The 21,167-nt window shown below is 40.7% G+C and overlaps 1 protein-coding gene across 4 annotated transcripts in view; it reads left to right on the top strand.

Annotated features, from left to right (window-relative positions):
* Positions 1-21,167, top strand: part of Cbfa2t2 (CBFA2/RUNX1 partner transcriptional co-repressor 2) — a 96,041-nt gene that overhangs the window by 60,851 nt on the left and 14,023 nt on the right. For all 4 annotated transcript variants that reach the window (XM_050150981.1, XM_050150983.1, XM_050150982.1 and 1 more), the window contains 6 exons: positions 438-679; positions 4,707-4,796; positions 11,102-11,283; positions 12,370-12,623; positions 16,077-16,162; positions 18,624-18,819. In XM_050150981.1, the coding sequence (XP_050006938.1) occupies positions 438-679; positions 4,707-4,796; positions 11,102-11,283; positions 12,370-12,623; positions 16,077-16,162; positions 18,624-18,819 (1,050 nt within the window). The remainder of the gene's footprint in view (positions 1-437; positions 680-4,706; positions 4,797-11,101; positions 11,284-12,369; positions 12,624-16,076; positions 16,163-18,623; positions 18,820-21,167) is intronic.

The raw sequence follows: 21,167 nt of genomic DNA, 5'->3' as shown, positions 1-21,167 counted from the left end.
ATATTCTACTTGTATGTCTGCCTGCATGCCAGAAGAGGACACCAGATCTTAGTATGGATGGTTGTGAGCCACCATATGGTTGCTGGGAATTGAACTCAGGACTTCTGGAAGAGCAGCCAATGCTCCTAACTGCTGAGCCATCTCTCTAGCCCCTGTAGATTGCTTTTTCTTATTCATAGTACTGTACAGTAATTGTGTCTGTGTTGTATCTGCTTGTTTGCTTTGTAAATGTTTTTATTTATTCTTTAAGAATTTCCTGACCGTCTGTCTTGGTACACAACAATCTCATTGAGGGTAAAAATGAGTTTTTTTGTTTTTTTTATACTATAATGCCTTACAGAATTCAAATGAGTAGTAAAAGAGATGAAGAAGGTGAGGAAGTCAGCAAAGGCTCTTATGTTCTGTGCTCAACTGATCTTATTCTGGCTTTCTTCTAGTAAGCAATGGCATCAACCATTCCCCTCCTACCCTGAATGGTGCTCCATCACCACCACAGAGATTTAGCAATGGCCCTGCCTCTTCCACGTCATCTACCCTAACAAATCAACAGTTGCCAGCTACTTGTGGTGCTCGGCAGCTCAGCAAGTTGAAACGTTTTCTTACGACTCTGCAACAGTTTGGCAATGACATCTCACCTGAGATTGGCGAGAAGGTTCGGACTCTTGTTCTAGCATTGGTGGTAAGTGTGGCTTTACCTTTACCCACTGCCTAAGAAGTTATGATATTCCTGCTCATTCCCAAATCATGTAGGTGTTATGGACTACATTAGTTTTACAAAATTTTTAAAAATTGTTGAATTACAGATTTCATAGAAGTATATATTTGCCAAAGAATCTATAATGTGTCTTATTAGCTAAGGTACTGTTTTAATTCCAGTCAGCGGCTTTGGATTTGACCTAAGCAGCTTTCAGCAGGCCTGCTGCAGTCCCGCCAAGTTAATAGAAGCTTCTCTGTGTGTCAGCATATTCAGGAGCTGGGGCATTATTTGCGAACCAATTTTAGTTTTCAAAACAGTATTTTGTCAAATTAGAAGTTCAATGTTCTAAATAAATAGTTTCTATGCAGTCACTGTTGTTGAGCTCCATGTGCATGGTTTCTTTCGTTTTCCTGTACTGATCGTAGTGAGCTTGCTCTAAAGGGTTAACTTTCTGTATTGCCATCTGGTGAGACTGAATAATCTCAATTTATAAGGGAAGTGCTGCCAGTTCTTGTGTTTCCAAATGAAATACTCTTAAGATTCACTCCTGATAAAAACATTCTGTTTTCTTTTCCACTAGTGCTAGTCCTTAAAGTGGATTTCCTCTCAAAATATAATCTAGGAAAAGCCCTGGGGTTCTCCAGTATAATGGAGTGCAGGACATGGAACACAGTTGGCAGAGTACTTGCCCAGTATCCACAGCCTTGGGGACAGTCCCAGTACTCTGGATATTTACACAGAAAGATCAGAAGTTCAAAATCATTCTGAGTTACATAGTTTCAGTCCAGCAAGGCAATGTATGAGACCCTCTCTCCAACGAAAACCAAACAGGGTCTGGTATAAGATAGCTGAGCTTGAACTCTGTGTATTCCAGGACCTTGAACTCTTGATCTCCTTCCTCTACTTCCTTAGTGCAAAGATTTCAGGCATGAGCTACCATTATTTTGTTGTACTGCTTTATTATACCACAATTTATATATTTTGGCTTTTGATAAACATTTGAATTATTTATGCATTTGGGGCAGTGTGTCAAGGGTCCCTATTATCGCCCTATTTGTAGATTGATTACTTTTTCCAGACTTGACATATGGTGGTGCTCACAGCTAACATTCATTCCAGAGACATAATAAAAATAGATAGGCAGATTGTAAAGGAGATCGACATGGGCAGATTCTGGAGGAATCCATGTGCTGCCTTCCTTAATATTCCCCCCATCTCATCACCACACAGAATATACTCTCCCCAAAGCAAAGAAAATGTATGCAGTGCTTCTGCCCAAAGAATCCTGTAAAAACTCTGAATGTGGCTGGATCTTGTTAATCATCTATGCCTAGCTCATCTTATGGAATCCAGTGTAACAGGGATCCATTTCTATCACTTGGAGAAAGTATGAAGTTTTTTTCTATACATTTATTTATTCAGAGGAAACCTACTTATTAGTCAAAATTTAAACTATGATGAAATAGTTAACATTATTGAAGTGAGACTAAGTGAACCTTTTTTTAAGTTTATTTTTGTTGTATGTATATGAGTGTTCTGCTTGTATATATCTATGTACACCATGTGTGTTCAGTGTCAGAGGATGTCAGAAAGCATGTGTGTTGTCCCCTGGGACTGAAGTTACAGATCATTGTAAGCTGCTATGTGAGTGCTGGGAATTGTGTTCAGGAAGAGCAGCCAATACTCATACCATTGAGCCATCTCTTCAGCTCCAAGATATATTTATTTCTATGTTATATATGTGGGTGTTCCACCTGCACGTGTGGATGTGCACCACAAGTGTGTAATGCTCGAGAGCTAGAGGAGTGTGTATCCTCAGGGTCTCCTTTGCTCGTGTTTAGTTGGTTTTCTTCAGCCTTTCCAGCTCTCACTTGCTCTGGTGCTGTATCTGTGGAGCTTAGTAGTTGTGAGAGCCTGTTTTGTCACTTTGAGGGTTGTGGTGCAGTAAATTGGCATTGTTGTGCCTTTACTATCACCAGTACCACTACCACCATTCAACTTCAGAGCTATTTTCATCTAATTTTTTTTCTAGGTTATGTTTCATAACCCAGCTAACTTTACTGTGTAGCTGAAGGTGACTTTTAACTACATATTTTTCTGCCTCTACCTTTCCAGTGCTGGGATTATAATCATGCACCACCATGTTCAGTTTATGTAGGACTAGGGATCATATTCAGGTCTTTGTGTATGCCAGGCAAACACTCTACCAACAGAGCTACACCCCAAACCTTTTCAAGGTTCAACAGTGATGTAATGAATGTGTTGTTGTTTTGTATTTTTTTTCTGAGTCAAGGGTTGTTTTGTATTTTTTTTCTGAGTCAAGGTTTCTCAGTGTAACAGTCCTGGCTGTCTTGGAACTCAATTTGTAGACCAGGCTGACCTAGAACTCACAGAGATCCCTTGCCTCTGCCTCCTAAGTGCTGAAATTAAGAGCATCGCACCAGGCTGAAAATGCATTTCTAAAGGTTAAGGCATTTTCTACTATCTGTGTATACAACATTTTATTTATCTATCTGTCCTGTATGAGGAACACCAGGTTGTTGCTTCTACCTTTTCAGTAAGGGAAAGTTTTATATCATTGTACAAGTTTTGCCATCCACATTCTCAGATCAGCTAATAGTCCGCTCATCCAGAAAGGCCTAGCTTTTCTTGTCCCTTTTCTTTCTACATATTTTTATTCTATTTTAATTTTTATTCATTAGTGTATGTGTGGGTATGGGTGTGTTCCAGAGTTCTGATGCCCTCTTCTGGCCTCTCCATACTTTACATGTACATACATACAGTCAGGACGCATATACACTAAACAAAAATCTTTTGGTTTACAATGAGATGTTAGCAGTGAAGATTTAAGGAATGGCCCATTGAATATAACCTTTCTAAATTTTTGTTTATCTTAAAAAGGTTATAAAGTTATAGTTAGCTATAATTTTATGTGAATGAGTGCTTTGCTTCCTTGTAGGTCTGTGTACCACATGCATGTCTGGTTCTTTCAGAGATTAGAGAAAGGCACTAGATCCCCTTAAGACTGGAGTTTTAGCTGATTGTGAGCCACCATGTGTGCTGGGAATCAAACCAGTGTCTTAACTGATTAGCCATGTATCCATCCCCTCTAATTGGTTTTTGCAACTTTGTTAGACTCTAATTTTAATCACAAAAAAAATGTAACACTATGCCTATTTTTTAATGTCTATTATTCCAGCATTCCAGACCAGCCTTAGTGCCTTCCCACCAAACAAAGTGTGGGGGACTATCTCTGTCTCTGTACTTTATCTTCTAAGTCCATTGTAGATACTTCCTTGAGACTAAATCTAACATCCTACCCTTTGGATTTTCTGTCTCCCCAAAATAACAATTTCTGAACCTTTAAACAAATTACTATATGTAAAGCCAGATGTAGTAGTGCACGCCTTTAGTCCTTCTACTCTGGAGGCAGAGTCAGGAGGATCTCTTGAGTCTCAGTCAGCCAAGGCTACATAGTGAGGCCCTGTCTCAAAAATCAAAACTAACAGATAGATCAAAACAGTGCATTTATCTAATGTGAGTGTGTGTACACTTTGTGCCACTGTGCATGCATGGAAGTCAGAGGACAGCTGCAGGAGATGGCTGGTTTGGCAGCAAGCATCTTTACCCACTGAGTCATTTTACTATTACAAATATAAACAACTTTGTTGTCTGCTTTCCTGCTGAACTGTGCATTCTTTAGAGAGGGGGAAAACAACTAAACTAAACAAAAGTAAATAGTTATGCTCTTTGTGCTGTAACAGTTGACCTGAAGGCAGTCAGTCTGGTATGACAGCTCACTCCTCTGAGATCCAGTCTGCCCTATTTTGTCCAAACATGTGGCTTTGAGTCTGTTCCTCTGGCATGAGTCATTTATTCTCTGCTCCAATCTGTATTATTTGTTCAACCATAGGGAAATTTTAGATCATTTCTTTGGTCTGTCCATACATTTAATCTTCTTTTTGCTGTTGTACCAGTTTTGGATGTTGAACATTATTTGTCTTTTCAGAACTCAACAGTGACAATTGAAGAATTCCATTGCAAGCTCCAAGAGGCTACAAACTTTCCTCTTCGTCCATTTGTGATTCCATTTCTCAAGGTAATTCTTAATTCTGAGAGGCATTCATTTCAATTTGTCCTCAGCATTTCCTCAAGATCTGCTGACCCCTGCCCTGTGATCTCCGAACAGCTTGCTACAGTTCATATCTTTGTTTTATTTGGGCTGGTAGGCAAACAGCATGTAAATTAGCTTCATACATGATGAGAATTGCAGTTCTCTGAATGATTTCTGTTTGCAAACACTGTAGTTAGCATACAGGAGCAAGAAAAGGAATAAAGAAAACAAAGATGACTGAAATACGCAAGTTTGTGAAAGTGGAGGAAATACCACTAAATCCTCTGGGTGTGGTCTGAGGATGGAAAGTCTGTGTTCATAGCTGAGAGGAGGAGACCCCCTGCGCTTTACAAAGAGAGGCTTGGTACTTGTGTCAGGAAGACAGTGTTTCCTCAAACCCCAGATAATACAGTCTAATTAATGTTATCTAGAATTAGTATTTCCTACATACCTTTTGGGCACCCGGTTCTAAATTACCATGCTTACTTTCTTAAAAGTGTTTTCATTTTGGAAGTAATTTTATGCTCACAGATAAGCTGTAAAAGGATATAATTTCAAACCAGTTTTCCTAAATTTCCAAATTAAGAATTTTCTTTTTTTCTTGGTACTAGGGATCCAGCTTTGGGCTTCAAGCCTGCCAAATAAGTGCTTTCTCCAGGAGTTGTGTCCAGGGTCCTTAAATCAAGATGTTGACATTTAGACAACATTTGCTGTCTCGTGTACAGACTTTATTTATGTTTTCTAGTATCCCACTAATGTTCTTCACAGCAAAATTAAGCCTTTTTGTGTGTGGTTTAATAAATTTTGATATATTCCTCCATCATATTATCAGTCTAGTAAAAGGAGTTTGGAGTGGGGACCTCTCTTCCCATATCATTCAAGACCAGAGACTGAGGAAAAGTCCAAAATCTTTAATCTGTGGCTTAATAAATGATTGAGTACAAATCCAGATAGCTGATGGCTGAGGGGTGAGGGGTGAGGTAGAGGGAGAGAGCTAGAGAGAATGCTTGCATAAAGGGTTTTGAAGAAGCCAGTGTCTGTTTATGACTCTGTGTCTCTGCCCCCTCGTTGTACAGGACTCAGTCACATGGTACACCTAATTACAGCAGAGAATAGAAAATCTAGGCTAGATTTCAGGAGAAAAGAGCTTGTTACATGGCTCATCAGTTTCTGCCACAGGTACTATTTGAGGGCTGCTGCTTTTCCTCTTCCCTACTGGCCTCTCTCACACAACTGTGGTTGGCATGGGGAGGCCCTTATGACCTCCCACTGTGGAAACAACTTCCTGGTGCATCACAGACTAGTCTATGTGCTTTTTGCTCTTGCTTTTTTTTACTCTGCTAACATGAAGTATCTGAAAAGGGCTTAACAGACAAGTAGTCACTGATAAGGAGCATAAGGAATAAATGTGGCATGGCACCAAAACACACAAATTCAAGATTCTTGTCTGCCCAGAACACCGGCTCTATAGTGATAGGTCATCTCTGAGCTTGATGCCCTTAGAAAACAAGAACTTTTGTTTGGAAGACTTGGCACCATTAGTAATGCTTCTGCCGTGCAGATGCATTCTAAAAGACTTGTTGTTTTGTTTTGTTTTTTTTTTTTTTGGGGGGGGACAGGGTTTCTTCTGTGTAGCCTTGGCTACCCTTGAACTTACTCTGTAGACCAGACTAGCCAGCCTCAAACTCACAGAGATCCACCTGCCTCTGCTTCCCTGGTGCTGGGATTAAAGGTGTGCACCATTATGCATCTGCTTCACTAGTGAAGAACCGTGTTTTTTGTTGAACATGCATAGCATGATCCTGGGTCTGTTAGTTAACCATGGTTACACATTGCATGCAGTATTAATCATGAACAATTTCTCAACTTTTAATGAGTATTACTTTTTATTTTTAATGTGTATATATACATGTGATTGTTGGTGCCTTTGAAGGCCAGAGGAAGTTGTTGGATCCCCTGGACCCGGCTTTACTGCTAGTTTCGAACCAGCTGGGTGCTGGGAATTTAACTTGAGTCCTCTTCAAGAACAGTGCTCTTTAAGTGTGAGCCATCTTTCCAGCCCCAAGAGCTTCATGGTTTAAAGGGCATTGATTGCAAAGAAGCTCAGCTTGCTTTTTTCTGGAACTTTCTCTCCTTCAAGCTTAAAGTCATTTGATAAATTTTAGGTAAGGATTGCAGATAGGTTAGTGTATCGTGCTACATGCCTATAATCCTGGCATCCCAAGAGGCAGAGGCAGGAATACTGTCTCTAGTTCAAGACCAGCCTGTCCATGTAGCAAATTCCTAGCTAACTAATGCTACACAGCAAGATCATCTAAAAAACCAAAAACAATCTATCTGTGTAAATAATTATCACCACCAAAAAAAAATAAAAAATTAAAAGAATTGCAGTAAGTGGTGGCACTGCATGGTACATAGGATACAGGTGCAGTTGCTTCATCCACTGCTGCCTTTTCTCCCATGATTGTCATGACTTTTGTATAAAGTTACTATTTTCTCTAGTTAAATAATTGTTTTCCTATGTGGCATGGTGACACACAGTCGTAGTACTTGGGAGGCTTGAGGCAGGAGGATCACAGGTTGTGTAGTTCAGCCTGGGCTACAGAGGTCCTTTCTTAAAAAACGAACAGAGAAGTACTTCCAGGACTTGGAATTTCACTCTCATGCACAAAGCTCTGAGTGGCATTGCTAATTTAAAACTAATAACAGGCTGGAGAGATGGCTCAGAGGTTAAGAGCCAGGTTCAATTCCCAGCACCCACATGGCAGCTTATAATTGTCTATAACTCCTGTTCCAGGGGATCCAACACCTTCACACAAACATACATGCAGGTAAAATACCGATGTGCCCCCCCCCCAAAAAAAAAAAACTAATAACAATAAAGATTATTTTCCCATCAAGGCTGTAGTGGCACACGCCTTTAATCTTAGCACTCAGGAGGCAGAGGCAGGGGGATCTTTGTGCATTCAAGGCCAAACTGGTCTGCAGAGTTAGTTCCAGGACATCTAGGTCTATACAAAGAAATCCTGTCTTGAAAACAATAAAGATTATTTTCCCGAATAGGTAACACAATAGATAACATTCATAGGTCACAATTATTACTCTTTAAAATAATTTTAAGGGTTTTATTTAACTTTAAATTTATTTAAATTTAACTTTTCTGTACATATACCAGAAGAAGTGTTATATTTTTTTTTATTTTATATTTATTTATTTGTTATGTATACAATATTCTGTCTGTGTATGTCTGCAGGCCAGAAGAGGGCACCAGACCTCATTCCAGATGGTTGTGAGCCACCATGTGGTTGCTGGGAATTGAACTCAGGACCTTTGGAAGAGCGGGCAATGCTCTTAACCACTGAGCCATCTCTCCAGCCTGAAGAGTTATATCTTGTGGAGCTGGAGTTTCAGACATTTTTGGCAATCTAATCTCAATCTTCTGTAAGAACAGCAGATACCCTAGTTGCTGAGCCATCTCTCCAGCCCCACAGATCAGTTACTGAAAATGTAAACACAAAACTCATTCTAAGGTGACTTTCCCAGAAACAATTCATGTCAAATACAACAGTTATTTTTACTTACATCAGCTATTCTTTTTTACACGGCGAAAATGAAAAGGAAAGATTAGAGTTTTGTTGTCAACTAGTTTGAACAAATCTAGCCCACCATGTGGTTTTCTAACACTAAGAATGCTTTACACAGATGAACATTTGCTGTTGATTTAGTGTGAGGAATACCACTTGAAATCCAGATAAACTAAATAATACCCTTCTCCCTGAAAAAACATGCTGTTACTTTTATTAGTAAATTTGTACTACAGATTTATTATGTTCAGTTAAGATATTTTGGATTTTATATTTTCATGTATGAGATAAATATTTAGAATTAATTCTGTGTCTTAGCTAACAAAGGTAACAAAGTCTGCTATTACTTTGGTCAAACAAGTAATGCCCCTTTTGCTCTCCTTTAACTTACTTTCATTTCCTAAGAAAATGTTCTTTTTTAATTTGAATTGGAGGGCTATCACAGCACATCTATGATCAAAGGATAATTTGCAGGAGTTGTTTCTCCCTAGTATTAAACTCAGATTATTAGTCTCGGCAGCAAGTGCCTTCACCCACTGAGCCATCCAACCCCAAGAAAATGTTAAAGCATCAAAATAATATATCCCTTTCCAAAATACTGATATTAGTTTGTTTTTGTTCACTGAGACTCAGCTTCTTTATATAGCCCAGACTGGCCTGGAATTTGTGGTCCTCCAGTTTCAGCCTCCTGAGTGCTCAAACTAGAGGTGTAGGATATCTTGCCAGGCCTATTACCTGTTCTTAGAACCATTTTGGACTGTAGCCAGAATAGGTTGGCCAGGAAGAGGTTCTGGTCTGGACTGTGCATGCCTGAATTTGACAGTTCTTGACAGCATGGAAATCTCGGTAGCTGAAAGCACTCCAGCCATGGAGCAGCTAAGCTGCATGGACCCTGTCTGTCTGTCTCTTTGAGACACAGTTTCTCTGCATAGCCCTAGTTGTCCTGGAACTCACTCTATAGACCAGGCTGGCCTTGATCTCACATAGATCCACCAGCCTCTGCCTTCCTAGAGCTGGGATTAAAGATGTGCACCACCACTGCCAGGCTTGTCTTTTCTTTGTATCTGAATTTTTAGACAGTTATTTACTGAGACTTTAGAATCAAAAAACAGTTTATGAAATTTGTGGTAATAGTACATAATTATCTATGTTTTTCTGTATTTACCAAAGGACACATGTCACAAATGTAAAGATCTGACATGTTTTCTTTTTTAATTAAGTTTTTACAGTTGTAAGATTGAAATTCTAGACCAGACTTAAGAAGTGTTTCATATTGTCAGATTCTCTATTCTTAACTGTGTTATTTGGAAAACAGCATGAGGTAGGTTGTTACGGCAGCTTTTTGGCTAGCATTTTCGTTTTTGTCAATTTATTTCTGCTTTAAACAGCCACTAATTATGGTGCCTGCTAAATTAACCCTCAGTGAGGGGTGACTACTTGCATGTATTAAAACTTCTCATTTGCTCATTTGTCCCTTGAAGTAAAGGCATTCATTATAGGCTCTCCCTGAATTATGTTTAAATTGGGGGGGATCTTTTATACATATGTGTGTGTATGTGTATATAATTTACACATGTTTTTTATATATATACAGAGAGAGAGAATTAGGATTCTGAAGTTTAAAAGTATAGGGAATTTTTGTGGTTTTGTTTGTTTTTTATAATTTATTTATTTTTATGTGCATTGGCATTTTGCCTGCATGTATTTCTGTGTTACATTGTCAGATCTTGGAGTTACATTGGAGTTAAACATAGTTGTGAACTGCCATGTGGGTGCTGGGGATTGAACCTGGGTCCTCTGAAAGAAGAGTCAGTGCTCTTAAGTGATGAACCATTTCCTCACCCTATTTTGTTTTTTATCTACCAATAGTTTTCTTAGTATGAGAAGGAAAAATAGCAGAACATAATTTTCCTTTTCCAAATTATCTTATTCCCAGCACTCCTCTTCAAACTGTATTTCCACAGTAATCCTTCTTTGCAGGATTCCAAAATCTCTCTGGAGAGCCCTAAGAGAAAGTTGAGTGCCACCAGCAGAGAAGGGTTGTGATTCAGAAGAGACAAACTAGGGCTTGTAATTCTCCTTTTTAGGCAGTAGGTAATTCTCTAACTGGCTCGTCTTCAAGAAAATGTGTATTTTAGGTGCTGGAGATGTGGTTTAGTAATAGAGTGTTTGCCATGTCTGCATTTGGCCCTAGTCCTGTTTCCCAGACTGAACAGTCCTTACTGAAAATGTCTGTTTTAGGGCTAGAGGGACAGCCTAGTGCTTAGAGTCCTTGTTTCTCTTGTGGAGGATCTCAGTTTAATGTACAGCACCTATAGTGCTGTGGCCCATGACCCCTTGTAACTCCAGCTCCAGAGCATCTGCACTCACATAAACAAACACACAATTGAGAGAGAGAGAAATAGAGGGGGGGGGGGATAGAATGTTTTTAAATTCTGTGTTCGACAAACCTTTATTGTACTCTGTATCAAGCCATAGAAGTTAACTACGATATAGTCCTTCTAAGAAGATTGACATCTTCCTCAGTGAAGAAACAGACCAACCAGTGACTCAAATAAAAATGCCCCTGTACTATTTTGATGTCACTTTACTAGCGAGTGTTAGAGGGAGAAATCCAAGGGGGTTTTGGTCTGGGAAAGCTCATTGAGATGCTAATCTTGGTAGGTAGAGCTCAGCAGATGGGAAAACTGCCTCTTTCTTTTCAAGGCCAACCTGCCCCTGCTGCAGCGAGAACTGCTGCACTGTGCCCGGGCTGCCAAGCAGACCCCATCCCAGTACTTGGCCCAGCACGAGCACCTTCTGCTCAACACCAGTATCGCATCTCCTGCTGACTCTTCTGAACTGCTTATGGAGGTTCATGGAAATGGAAAGAGGCCCAGTCCGGAAAGGTAAGCAGAGAAGAGATCTGTTCTGTTTTTCTAGAGTTATTCTTTGCTTTAAAAGAAAGAGGGTTTGGATGCTGGTTTGTAGACAGATAATGTCATAGAATTTCCAAGATTAGTATTCCTTTGACCCAACAACTGTCCAGATGATTAACTGTTCCAGAAATGGAACCTCAGTCCCTCACTCTTTTTCATTCAGCCACCAGCAAAAATAATGTGTTTTTTTTTTTTTTTTAACTAAATATGTGGGGCCCTCATATCTGGTAAGCAGCCAGTACTACAGCAGGTGTTAGCCTGTCCTTTACTGTTGTTCTCTATCTCAAGATATAGCCAACTCCACAGGTTAAATGAAGCCTCAGCTCTTAGGATTGTTCAGTTCCTTAAGCCATGACTGGCCTCAGGTAGTAATTATGGATAATATAGTAATAGTGCCACAGTAGTGCATGGGTTGTTGGTGGAAGCAGTATTATGAACAATAGAAAGCTTACTACAGTTGAATTTGAGTAGTGGAAACCCCTACGAAGTTACTAAGACATTTTCTTCCCAGCAACTCACCTCTAGAATGTCAGATTTGACTTCCAGCATTTCTAAACTTCATCAAACCTAGTCCTGTTTGGTTTCTTCTGTCCTGTGTCATTATTATAGTTCTGCTTATTGAGCCTCTCTTCTTCACACTGGAATAAACAATCATTTACACATTGTGTCTGGCCCCTGAAGACAGTTCAGTTCATGCCTCTTGTTAAATGGTTTCTGAACTGGGTATGGGAACACACAGCAGAAGTCACAGCTACTGCAGAGACAATAAAGTCAGGTCTCTAGAGTTTGGCTAAGACCAGCCTGGGTAACATACTGAGATAAGGGCTGGTAGGTTGGGAATGTAGCAGTATTAAGCATGTGCTTAGCAGTATACAGCACCAAAAATAAATAAATATTCCTTACAGTCTTCCTGCTTTGGAAAGTGCATAGTATCTAAAGGTTGGATTTTATAGCAGGTGTGTTGCTGGGGAGAAGCATCTGTCCTGAGACTTGGTAGGGATGTTACCATGAGCTCTTCTTGACAGGCTCCTATAAGCACTTCTGATTCCTCTACAGGAGGGAAGAGAATAGTTTTGAAAGAGATACAGTTCCTCCTGAACCACCTGCCAAGAGAGTGTGTACTATCAGCCCTGCTCCCCGGCACAGCCCTGCCCTCACTGTGCCCCTCATGAATCCTGGGGGCCAGTTCCATCCTACTCCACCACCTCTTCAGCACTATACTTTAGAAGACATTGCAACTTCTCACCTGTATCGGGAACCCAACAAGATGCTAGAACACCGAGAAGTTCGTGAGAGGCACCACAATCTTAGTAAGTGACCTCAGCAGCATGGCAATGCTTTAATCTGGAGGAAATCCATGGATTGTTTTCCTATTCAGTGATAAAGCCAAATAATATCATCATTGCCCTTTTTTCTGTTGATAAGATGATGTCGTGCAGCTGGACATAGTGGCACATGTCTGTAATTGCAATACTATGGAGACTGAGGTAGGATGATCAGCTCAGGGCCATTCTCATCTACATAAGGAGTTTGAGGCTAACCTGTGCTATAGACAAAAAAATAGAGGGCTGGGCATGGTGACATCTGTCTGTAGTGTTAGAATCACCCCAAGTTTTGAGGCTAGCTTGATTTACATGAGTCTCAGGCCAGTCAGAGCTGCTTTGACTCTGCATGTGGAATCTGATGGAGCCTGAGAGCAACAGCTTCTGAAATGAATGAAGATAACATTGCCATTTCTGCTTTTTTTTTTTTTAAAGGTTTGAAATGCCTGAAGCACAAGCCTATGTAACTATTAAATTTAGGAATGAACATTCCCATTTAAAAAGTCAAGTCCTGGGCTGGAGAGATGGCTCAGAGATTAAGAGCATTGACTGCTCTTCCAAAGGTCCTGGGTTCAATTCTCAGCAACCACATGATGGCTCACAACCATCTGTAATGAGATCTGGTGCCCTCTTTATGGCCTGTAGGTATATATGCAGGTAGAAAACTGTACTTACAATAAACAAAATCTTAAAACAAATTAAAAAAAAAAAAGCCGAGTCCTAATTTGAAATCAGTTTTGAAAAGCGTTTTTTGTCACGTTCTCTTTTATAGATGAATCTTTGGAGTTTAACTCCTCAGCATCTATTGGGCAGGGGAAAAAAAGGCTGCCATCTTGTAGAGTTTCTCTTGTATTCCATTTGTTAGGGATACCTTGTGGAGACCACATTGACTCATTCCCACTCTAGCCTAGGCTGACTAGCATCTTCTCACGAGGGCCTCATGCTTCACGCAGTTATTACTGAATGGTGAAGGCCATGAGAGCATTGGCTCCGTGCATTTATGCTACTGTGACATTATTTGATTCCAGAAGATCTAGGCAGTCATTGATTTCTTCATACAGAGAAGATCAAAGCAACTGTGGCCAGTGTAACATAGCTAGTGACTTTGACAAGATTCAGCTCTTAAACTGCCTGATGTTGAAGTTGTCTTTGTTGGTATCCAATTCTTTTTTTTTTTTTTTAAAGATATATTTATTTATTATGTATACAACTTTCTGCCTCCATGTATACCCAAACGCCAGAGAAGGGCGCCAGATCTCATTATAGATGGTTTGGAGCCACCATGTGGTTGCTGGGAATTGAACTCAGGACCTTTGGAAGAGCAGACAGCGCTCTTAACCACTGAGCCATCTCTCCAGCCCCTGGTATCCAATTCTTACTCTCCCATGCCTCTTTGTTTAACTGTTAAAAACTAGACATGGGGGTCAGCAAGCAGGCTCAGTGAATAAAGCACTTGCCATGTAAGCCTGGCCCTGAGTCTGATTCCTGGAGAGAATTAACTCCAGAAAGTTGTTCTCTGCTCTCCATGCGCCGTCATCATCATCGTGAGCATACAAAGACACAAACAATATTAATATCAGATTTGTTTTAAGAACTAGGCTTGCTATTGATTTTTTGTTTCTCTTCATACGCAGTGCCCATTTGGGAGAGAAGAGTGGTAAAAGCTAGGTGTGGGGTCTGAAATAAAATGGCCCCCAAAGGGAGTGGCACTATTAGGAAGTGTGGCCTTGTTGTAGGAAGTATGTCATGGTGGGGGTGGACATTGAGATCTCTTTTGCTCAAGATTTCCTTAACATGACTGTCAGTTGACTTCCATGCATGCAGCCATGCTTCTTACCATGATGATAATGGACTGAACTTTTGAAATTGTAAGTGAGCCACCCTAATCAAATATTTTCTTTATAAGAGTTGCTGTGGTCATGGTATTTCTTCATAGCTATAAAAACCCTAAGACTCTAGATATAACGGTATTTTGTTAGATTTTTACTAATTTAGAAAAAACTATATATTTACATCTGGAAGTGTAATTTGAAATTGTTGCTCCCCTACCATGACGAATCCACCAGGTTCACCAAAAAAAATTCCTTTGTTTTCCTTTGACCTTTCCTTGTCTGCCCTGTTAATACTGGTCCACTCCCCTTTTCTCTCCTAGAATGAACTCTATGGACACTATAGCCTACCGTAGAGCTGTAATTTTAGGATATATGTTCTATGCAATATATAAAAACGTATTTACAATAAAATGTACAAGTGCTTAGGCATTAGAAGATAGCAATTCTTAGCGGAAGAGCAAACCCCAATTGTCTTGCGCCATACTTTGCATGTAATGGAGTTAAAGATGTGTGCTTTAACTGACTGACTTAGTCAGTGTTCTGTTGCTGTCAGGAGGCCATGACCACAGCAACTCTTATAAAACAAAGTATTTAATTGGGACTGGCTTATAGTTTCAGAGGTTTAGTCCATTTTCAGCATGGCAAAAAGCATGGCAGCATGCAGCATGGTGCAAGCATGGTGCTGGAGAGGTCTGGATCGGGATCCGAAGGCTCTAGAGGATGGGAGAACCATTGGGCCTGGCTTGGACTTTTGAAACCTCAAAGCCCACCCCTAGTAACATACCTTTTAATCCTTTCAAGTAGTGCCTTTCTGGTCACTAAACATTCAGCTGTGGGAGCCTACAGGGCCCATTCTGATTCAAGCCACCATAGATATCCAACTCAACAGACTATTTCTGATACTTTATTTTCCAGAAAGTTGATTATGAATAAATGCTTATGTGAACAATGGAAAAGGACACAGCCCCTAATAACGTAGCTCCCTGTGTAGGACAGGCTAGCCTCGAACTTGCAGAGATCCTCCTGCCTCTGCTTTCTGACCACTAGGATTAAAGGTGTGAGCCACCACCAGGCTAAATACACAGCTTTTAAAGAAAAAGAAAAATGGCAGGATAGGTAATGAATGGCAATGCCTCTCCTAAATGAAGGAATGGGCATTTCTATCCTACAGTATTAAACACACTAAATAATGTGTTTCTAGATAAATAGGGTTTGTTTGTTTATTTGTTGACCTTAGAAGATGTTTATAAAAACTATCTGTACTTCCTTTTCTGATATAACCTGTGTGTCTTGTGATTGTTTTTCTTCTGGGGTATTTGTCTTTACAATTGAAGAGTTTGGAAGTCAACACCCCAAAAATGCTGGGAATGGAACCCTGGGCCTAGTGTATGCTAGTTAAACATTCTGTCACTGAGCTGTACCTGTTGTCATTTGATCTGAATACCAGCTCTTTATTGGCTAGCATTAATGCTTGTGTCATTTTGTGGGTCTCACACCAGATATGTTAACTTACTCTTAGTAGTGTGCTCCAAGTTGACACAACTGTGTGTACCCTTGATATTATTCAGTTGCTCTGTATTCTTTAAATGTAATCTCTTTTTTCTGATAGGTCTGAATGGAGGCTACCAAGATGAGCTGGTGGACCACCGTCTGACAGAGAGGGAATGGGCTGACGAGTGGAAACATCTTGACCATGTAAGAATCTCTCAGCGTGTTTTCTTTGTTTTCCTCAGACCATATTGCTTTTAAATCTTTATAGTTTGTTTTGCTCCTTTTTAATCTGTTTGTGGATTTGGTATGGATTAGTGTGTGCATGAACGCTGTCATGAGTGCACTTTGTGTACATGCCATGACTTGAGTATGGAGAGTCAGAGGACAGCTATTTGGTCTTCTGACTTGGCAGCAAACGCCCTTTACCATTACATGCCTTAGCATTTTGCCCGCCCACTTTTGTTTTTACTTTCCTATTCAGGCATGCACCACTGGGTCCAGCTCTTTTCATTTTTAATGCTACCAGTAGTTCATGCATGTTTAAAGTGGACATGACTTTTAACCACTTGCCCAGGTGAAGGGCTGTAGAGTCATTCTCAAATCTTGGTGTTAGGCTGACATCTCCAGTTCCTATTGCAAGTAATCATGTTATAGATAGTTAAGCAAAGGTTCCAGCTTTGCTACTTACTGCCTTTGTGAGCTCCATACCTCTTTTAGCTTTGATTTTTTTTTTTTCTCCTTTAAAAATAAGGTTCAGGGCTGGAGAGATGGCTCAGTGGTTAAGAGCATTGCCTGTTCTTCCAAAGGTCCTGAGTTCGATTCCCAGCAACCATATGGTGGCTCACAACCCTCTGTGATGGCGTCTGGTGCCCTCTTCTGGCCTACAGGCAGACACACAGACAGAATATTGTATCCATAATAAATAAATAAATATTTAAAAAAATNGGCGTCTGGTGCCCTCTTCTGGCCTACAGGCAGACACACAGACAGAATATTGTATCCATAATAAATAAATAAATATTTAAAAAAATAAGGTTCAGTGAGATGCCTCTGTAGGCAAAGGTGCTTATGCCAAACTTGAGTTTGATTCCCAAGACCCATATGGTGGAGGGCAAGAACCAACTCTCACAAGTTGTCCTCTGAACTCACTCATGGGCCATGGAATGTGCACGTGAAGACACATAAACCCACTCACACACTAAAATTATGTAATCTGTCTCCTTAAAAAAATGTATAATTATTTGTAATATATATCCAATTAGAATTAACATGCTGATATATACTCACGTTCTCTTTCCCATCAGAGGAGAGCATCCGCTCTCCCTGAAAATAGTCAGTGTCTACTTTATTTATTTTTTTTAAAGATTTATTTATTTATTATGTATACAACATTCTGCCTCGATGTATGCCCGCATGCCAGAGGAGGGCGCCAGATCTCAGTACAGATGGTTGTGAGCCACCATGTGGTTGCTGGGAATTGAACTCAGGACCTCTGGAAGAGCAGCCAGTGCTCTTAACCTCTGAGCCATCTCTCCAGCCCCCAGTGTCTACTTTAAAATTGCACATTGTGGCTTATCTAAGATATGTATGATTATTATTGTTACTATCAGCATCATTGTCAATCATCTGACCTTGGTTCCTTACCTAGGGAGTAGTGCATTTGTGTATATGCATGTGTCTGTCACAGAGACAGCCCCAGATTGCATTTTTATGAAACATCTAGATTTGTCTGATAATACCAGGTACTCGGGCTTGGTGAAAAGTTCCTTTACTCACTGAGGTATTAGCTTACAGATCAGCAGATTGCTTGTTTGTTTGTTTGTTTAAAATAAAAAATTGCTCAAGACCACTCCCATTGGCTATTTAAACTGCCCCCCCCCGAGAACGAACAAGTGGTCTCCCCTTTTCCCTTTCTGTTCCCCCCCGACCCGGGGTGGGGGGAGTGCTGACATCCATTAAACCTAGGCTTCTTTAAAAAAAATTGTCATGATATGAGATGGTCAGAGGACTGCCTTCAGGAGTCAGTTCTCTCCTTCCATCCTGTGAGTTCCAGAGGCAGCAAGTATCCCTTACCTTCTGAGCTGTCATCTTGCTGACCTGTATAAAGACCCCCTTTTTTAATCATTGGGTACTATAATTTAGAAGTAACATAAGTATGTGGGTAGATGTGCACAGGTTGTATGCAAATGCCACACATTATTTATGAGGGAATTGGAGCACTTCTAGTGTTCCTGGAGGGTTCTAGAACCAATACCTCCATGGGCAGGAAAAGATAGCTGTGTATAGAGAATAACAAGGTGTAAGAGGGACATAGAGATGATTCAGTGGTTAAGAGCACTCGCTGCTCTTGCAGAGGACCCAGATCTGCTGCTCAGCATCCCCATGGCAGCTTACAACCATCAGTAACTCTAGTTCCATATTCTCTCCCTGATCTCTGAGGGCAACCCATAAGCGCATACACCCCTATGCGTAAAATAAATTATTAAAAAAAAAAAAACCAAGGTATAAAAAGAAAAAAAGTAAAAAAAAACAAGGTATAAGAATTGACTTTCCAATATAAACTTTATTCCTAAGGTTTGAAATCTGTGAGTTTTTTGTCCATCCTTGATTTTCACTGTTCCTTGTTAAAGTTTATTATCTATGCCTCACTTTCTGTCTGGCTCAGGCCCTGAATTGCATTATGGAAATGGTAGAGAAGACAAGGCGCTCTATGGCAGTTCTGAGGCGTTGTCAGGAATCTGATCGTGAAGAACTCAACTATTGGAAAAGGCGATTTAATGAGAACACAGAGATGAGGAAAACTGGGACTGACCTGGTCTCCAGACAGCACAGCCCCGGGAGCACAGATTCTCTCAGCAGCGGTAAGGACCTAGAGCAGGAGCCTGGAAAGAGCAGCACCTTTCACTGCACTTAAAACGTCAAATCTGAGTTCATTGGTTTGTTTGTTCTGTAGCATTTGTTTGGTTTGTTTTTGAGAATCTTACTGTTGACAGGTTTTTGGCCTGCCCAGCCCCGCAGCCATTTAGTTCAAAATAAAAACACAGAAGCCTGCATTAATTGTAAACTGGTTGGCCTATTAGCTCAGACTTCAAGGAGGTTCCCCAGCACCTTAGTATGTACCTTAGGTGGACGCAGTCCTCTTGCTTCAACTTCCCAAGTGCTGGGATTAAAGGTGTGTGTCACCATGCCTAACTGTGTTTATTTAGTTGTGTATGTGTTGTGTTTGTGTGCCGTGTTTGTGGAGTGTTGGCTATTTCCTCCCACCACACCATATTGGTTCTAGGGATTGAATTTAGTACTTCAGGCTTAGTAGCAAGGTTAACAAGCTATCTTGCCAACGTCCCCCCCCCCCCATTGCTTTTTAAATTTTGTTTGTTTGTTTATTTGTTTGTTTGGTTTGGTTTTTCAAGACAGGGTTTCCCACGCGTAGTTTTGGAACCTATCCTGGAACTCACTCTGTAGACCAGGCTGGCCTCAAATTCACAGAGATCCGCCTGCCTCTGCCTCCCGAGTGCTGGGATTAAAGACCTGTGCCACTACTGCCCAGCTCTGTTTTGTTATTGTTAGGTTTGCTTTTGTTACTTTCTGGGTTTGGTTTTTAAGATATGTTCTCATTTTGTAGTAGACTGACCCCAAACTTGCTTTTAATTAAGCCCTGTCTTTCCTGAGACTACATCATGAACAACTGCCCAGCAACTCCTATGATTTTGTTATGTCCAGTCCCAATGTAGAAAGGTTTGGTAGGGGATAAGGTAAGAGCAAGAAGAGGAGAAATTCAGGATTCTGTGGCCTCAACGGAGAAGGAGTTATTAGCCAGAAACTTGGGTGACAGCTAAACTTTGACTGGAATATAACTTAATGATGAGCATTTGCCTCGTCTGAGCAGTGACCTGGGTTCCGCTCAGCAGTACAAGAGATCAGTGAGGGAGAAAGAAAAGAGTACCAGTTACTTATGTCACATCACAATTAGGTACTTTGATGGTTGCACTCAACATATTCCTTCTTGATGCTATTCACCCTACTTCTCTTTCTTTCCTCAATTACCTTCCACTTCCTGGTAGCTGCCTTCCAAAGATTAGCTCAAGCAAAGCTGGGTTGTTCATCTTGATGCAGGAGAGATGAGTAACTCTTCCCGAGGGTACATCCAGGAAGCTTGAGTTAGTTATCCCCCAGAATGTTCCATCACTTTCCCCCAGACTCTGCAAAGGTGCCCTATCCAAAGGCACAGATGAATGACAGGCCATCTGTGATCACACTCTTTCTCCACCCGCCCACCTAAAGTTCCCAAATGTTCATCAAAGAGAGTGAATTTCTTCTTATGGCAGTGCTAGCATTTTCCGAAGAAGACAGCCGTTAGTCTCAAAGGACTGGAAGAAAATTTGAGGAGTTGCCAGCATTAATAATGTGTGTCCTATCCTAAACAGCTAAGGATTGCCACTTTCTCTCTTCTTTGACAGGCATGGCTCTTGAGCCAGCCATCAATCAGCACCATTTTATATGGGATGTCTGGTATATCAAGAAACAAACAACTTACACGTGTGCACACACCTTTGATTTAAAACTTCAAAAAACAAATGAGGCGAAATCTTGGGTCATCCTTACAAATCTGAGCCCGTAGCAAATATTCCCTGCAGCAATTTAGAGATCCTGGCTAAAGATGGACACCCACGGTCATGTACGTTTCTCCCTTGAGCATGCATGTGTGCAGCCGAGGGGGCAGAGTGCAGGCTGAAGCACTCACTAACACAGCTCTGTGCGCTGTCACTGCTCTGTACAGACTGCCCTGACTTGAGGGTCTACCTGAAATGACCATATTGTCTACTGTGCCTGGAACAGTTCTTACTATTTTTATGACCTATCCAAGTCATCACTAGCACCTCCCTTTCAAAATGAAGACAATTTGGTAAATTCTAGTCACTCTAGATTTAGTACTTCCTGGATCCCGGTGTCTCCTATTTAGATTCTGAGAACATTGCCAACCTGTCTGACTTCAGTTGTATCGTTTGTCTGGGCTACAGCTTAGTTGACCTGGTATTTACTTAACATGCACTAAGCCCTGGGTTTAGTCTCTAGCACCACAAAAACTGGGTATGGTTTTAGAGTACACCTGTGATTGCAACATTTGTTAAGTTGAGACAAGAATTTCAGAAGTTAATTCCTAGCCTGAGCTTCATGAAACCCTGTCTGAAAAGAAGGTGAGTGAGAGAAG

Source organism: Alexandromys fortis, unplaced genomic scaffold (genome assembly GCF_014885135.2).
Source record: "Alexandromys fortis isolate MF-2015 unplaced genomic scaffold, M_Fortis_MF-2015_v1.1 scaffold_27, whole genome shotgun sequence".
NCBI lineage: Eukaryota > Metazoa > Chordata > Mammalia > Rodentia > Cricetidae > Alexandromys > Alexandromys fortis.
Note: the sequence above shows the minus strand (reverse complement) of the source record. Positions and strands in the feature narration are given on the sequence as shown.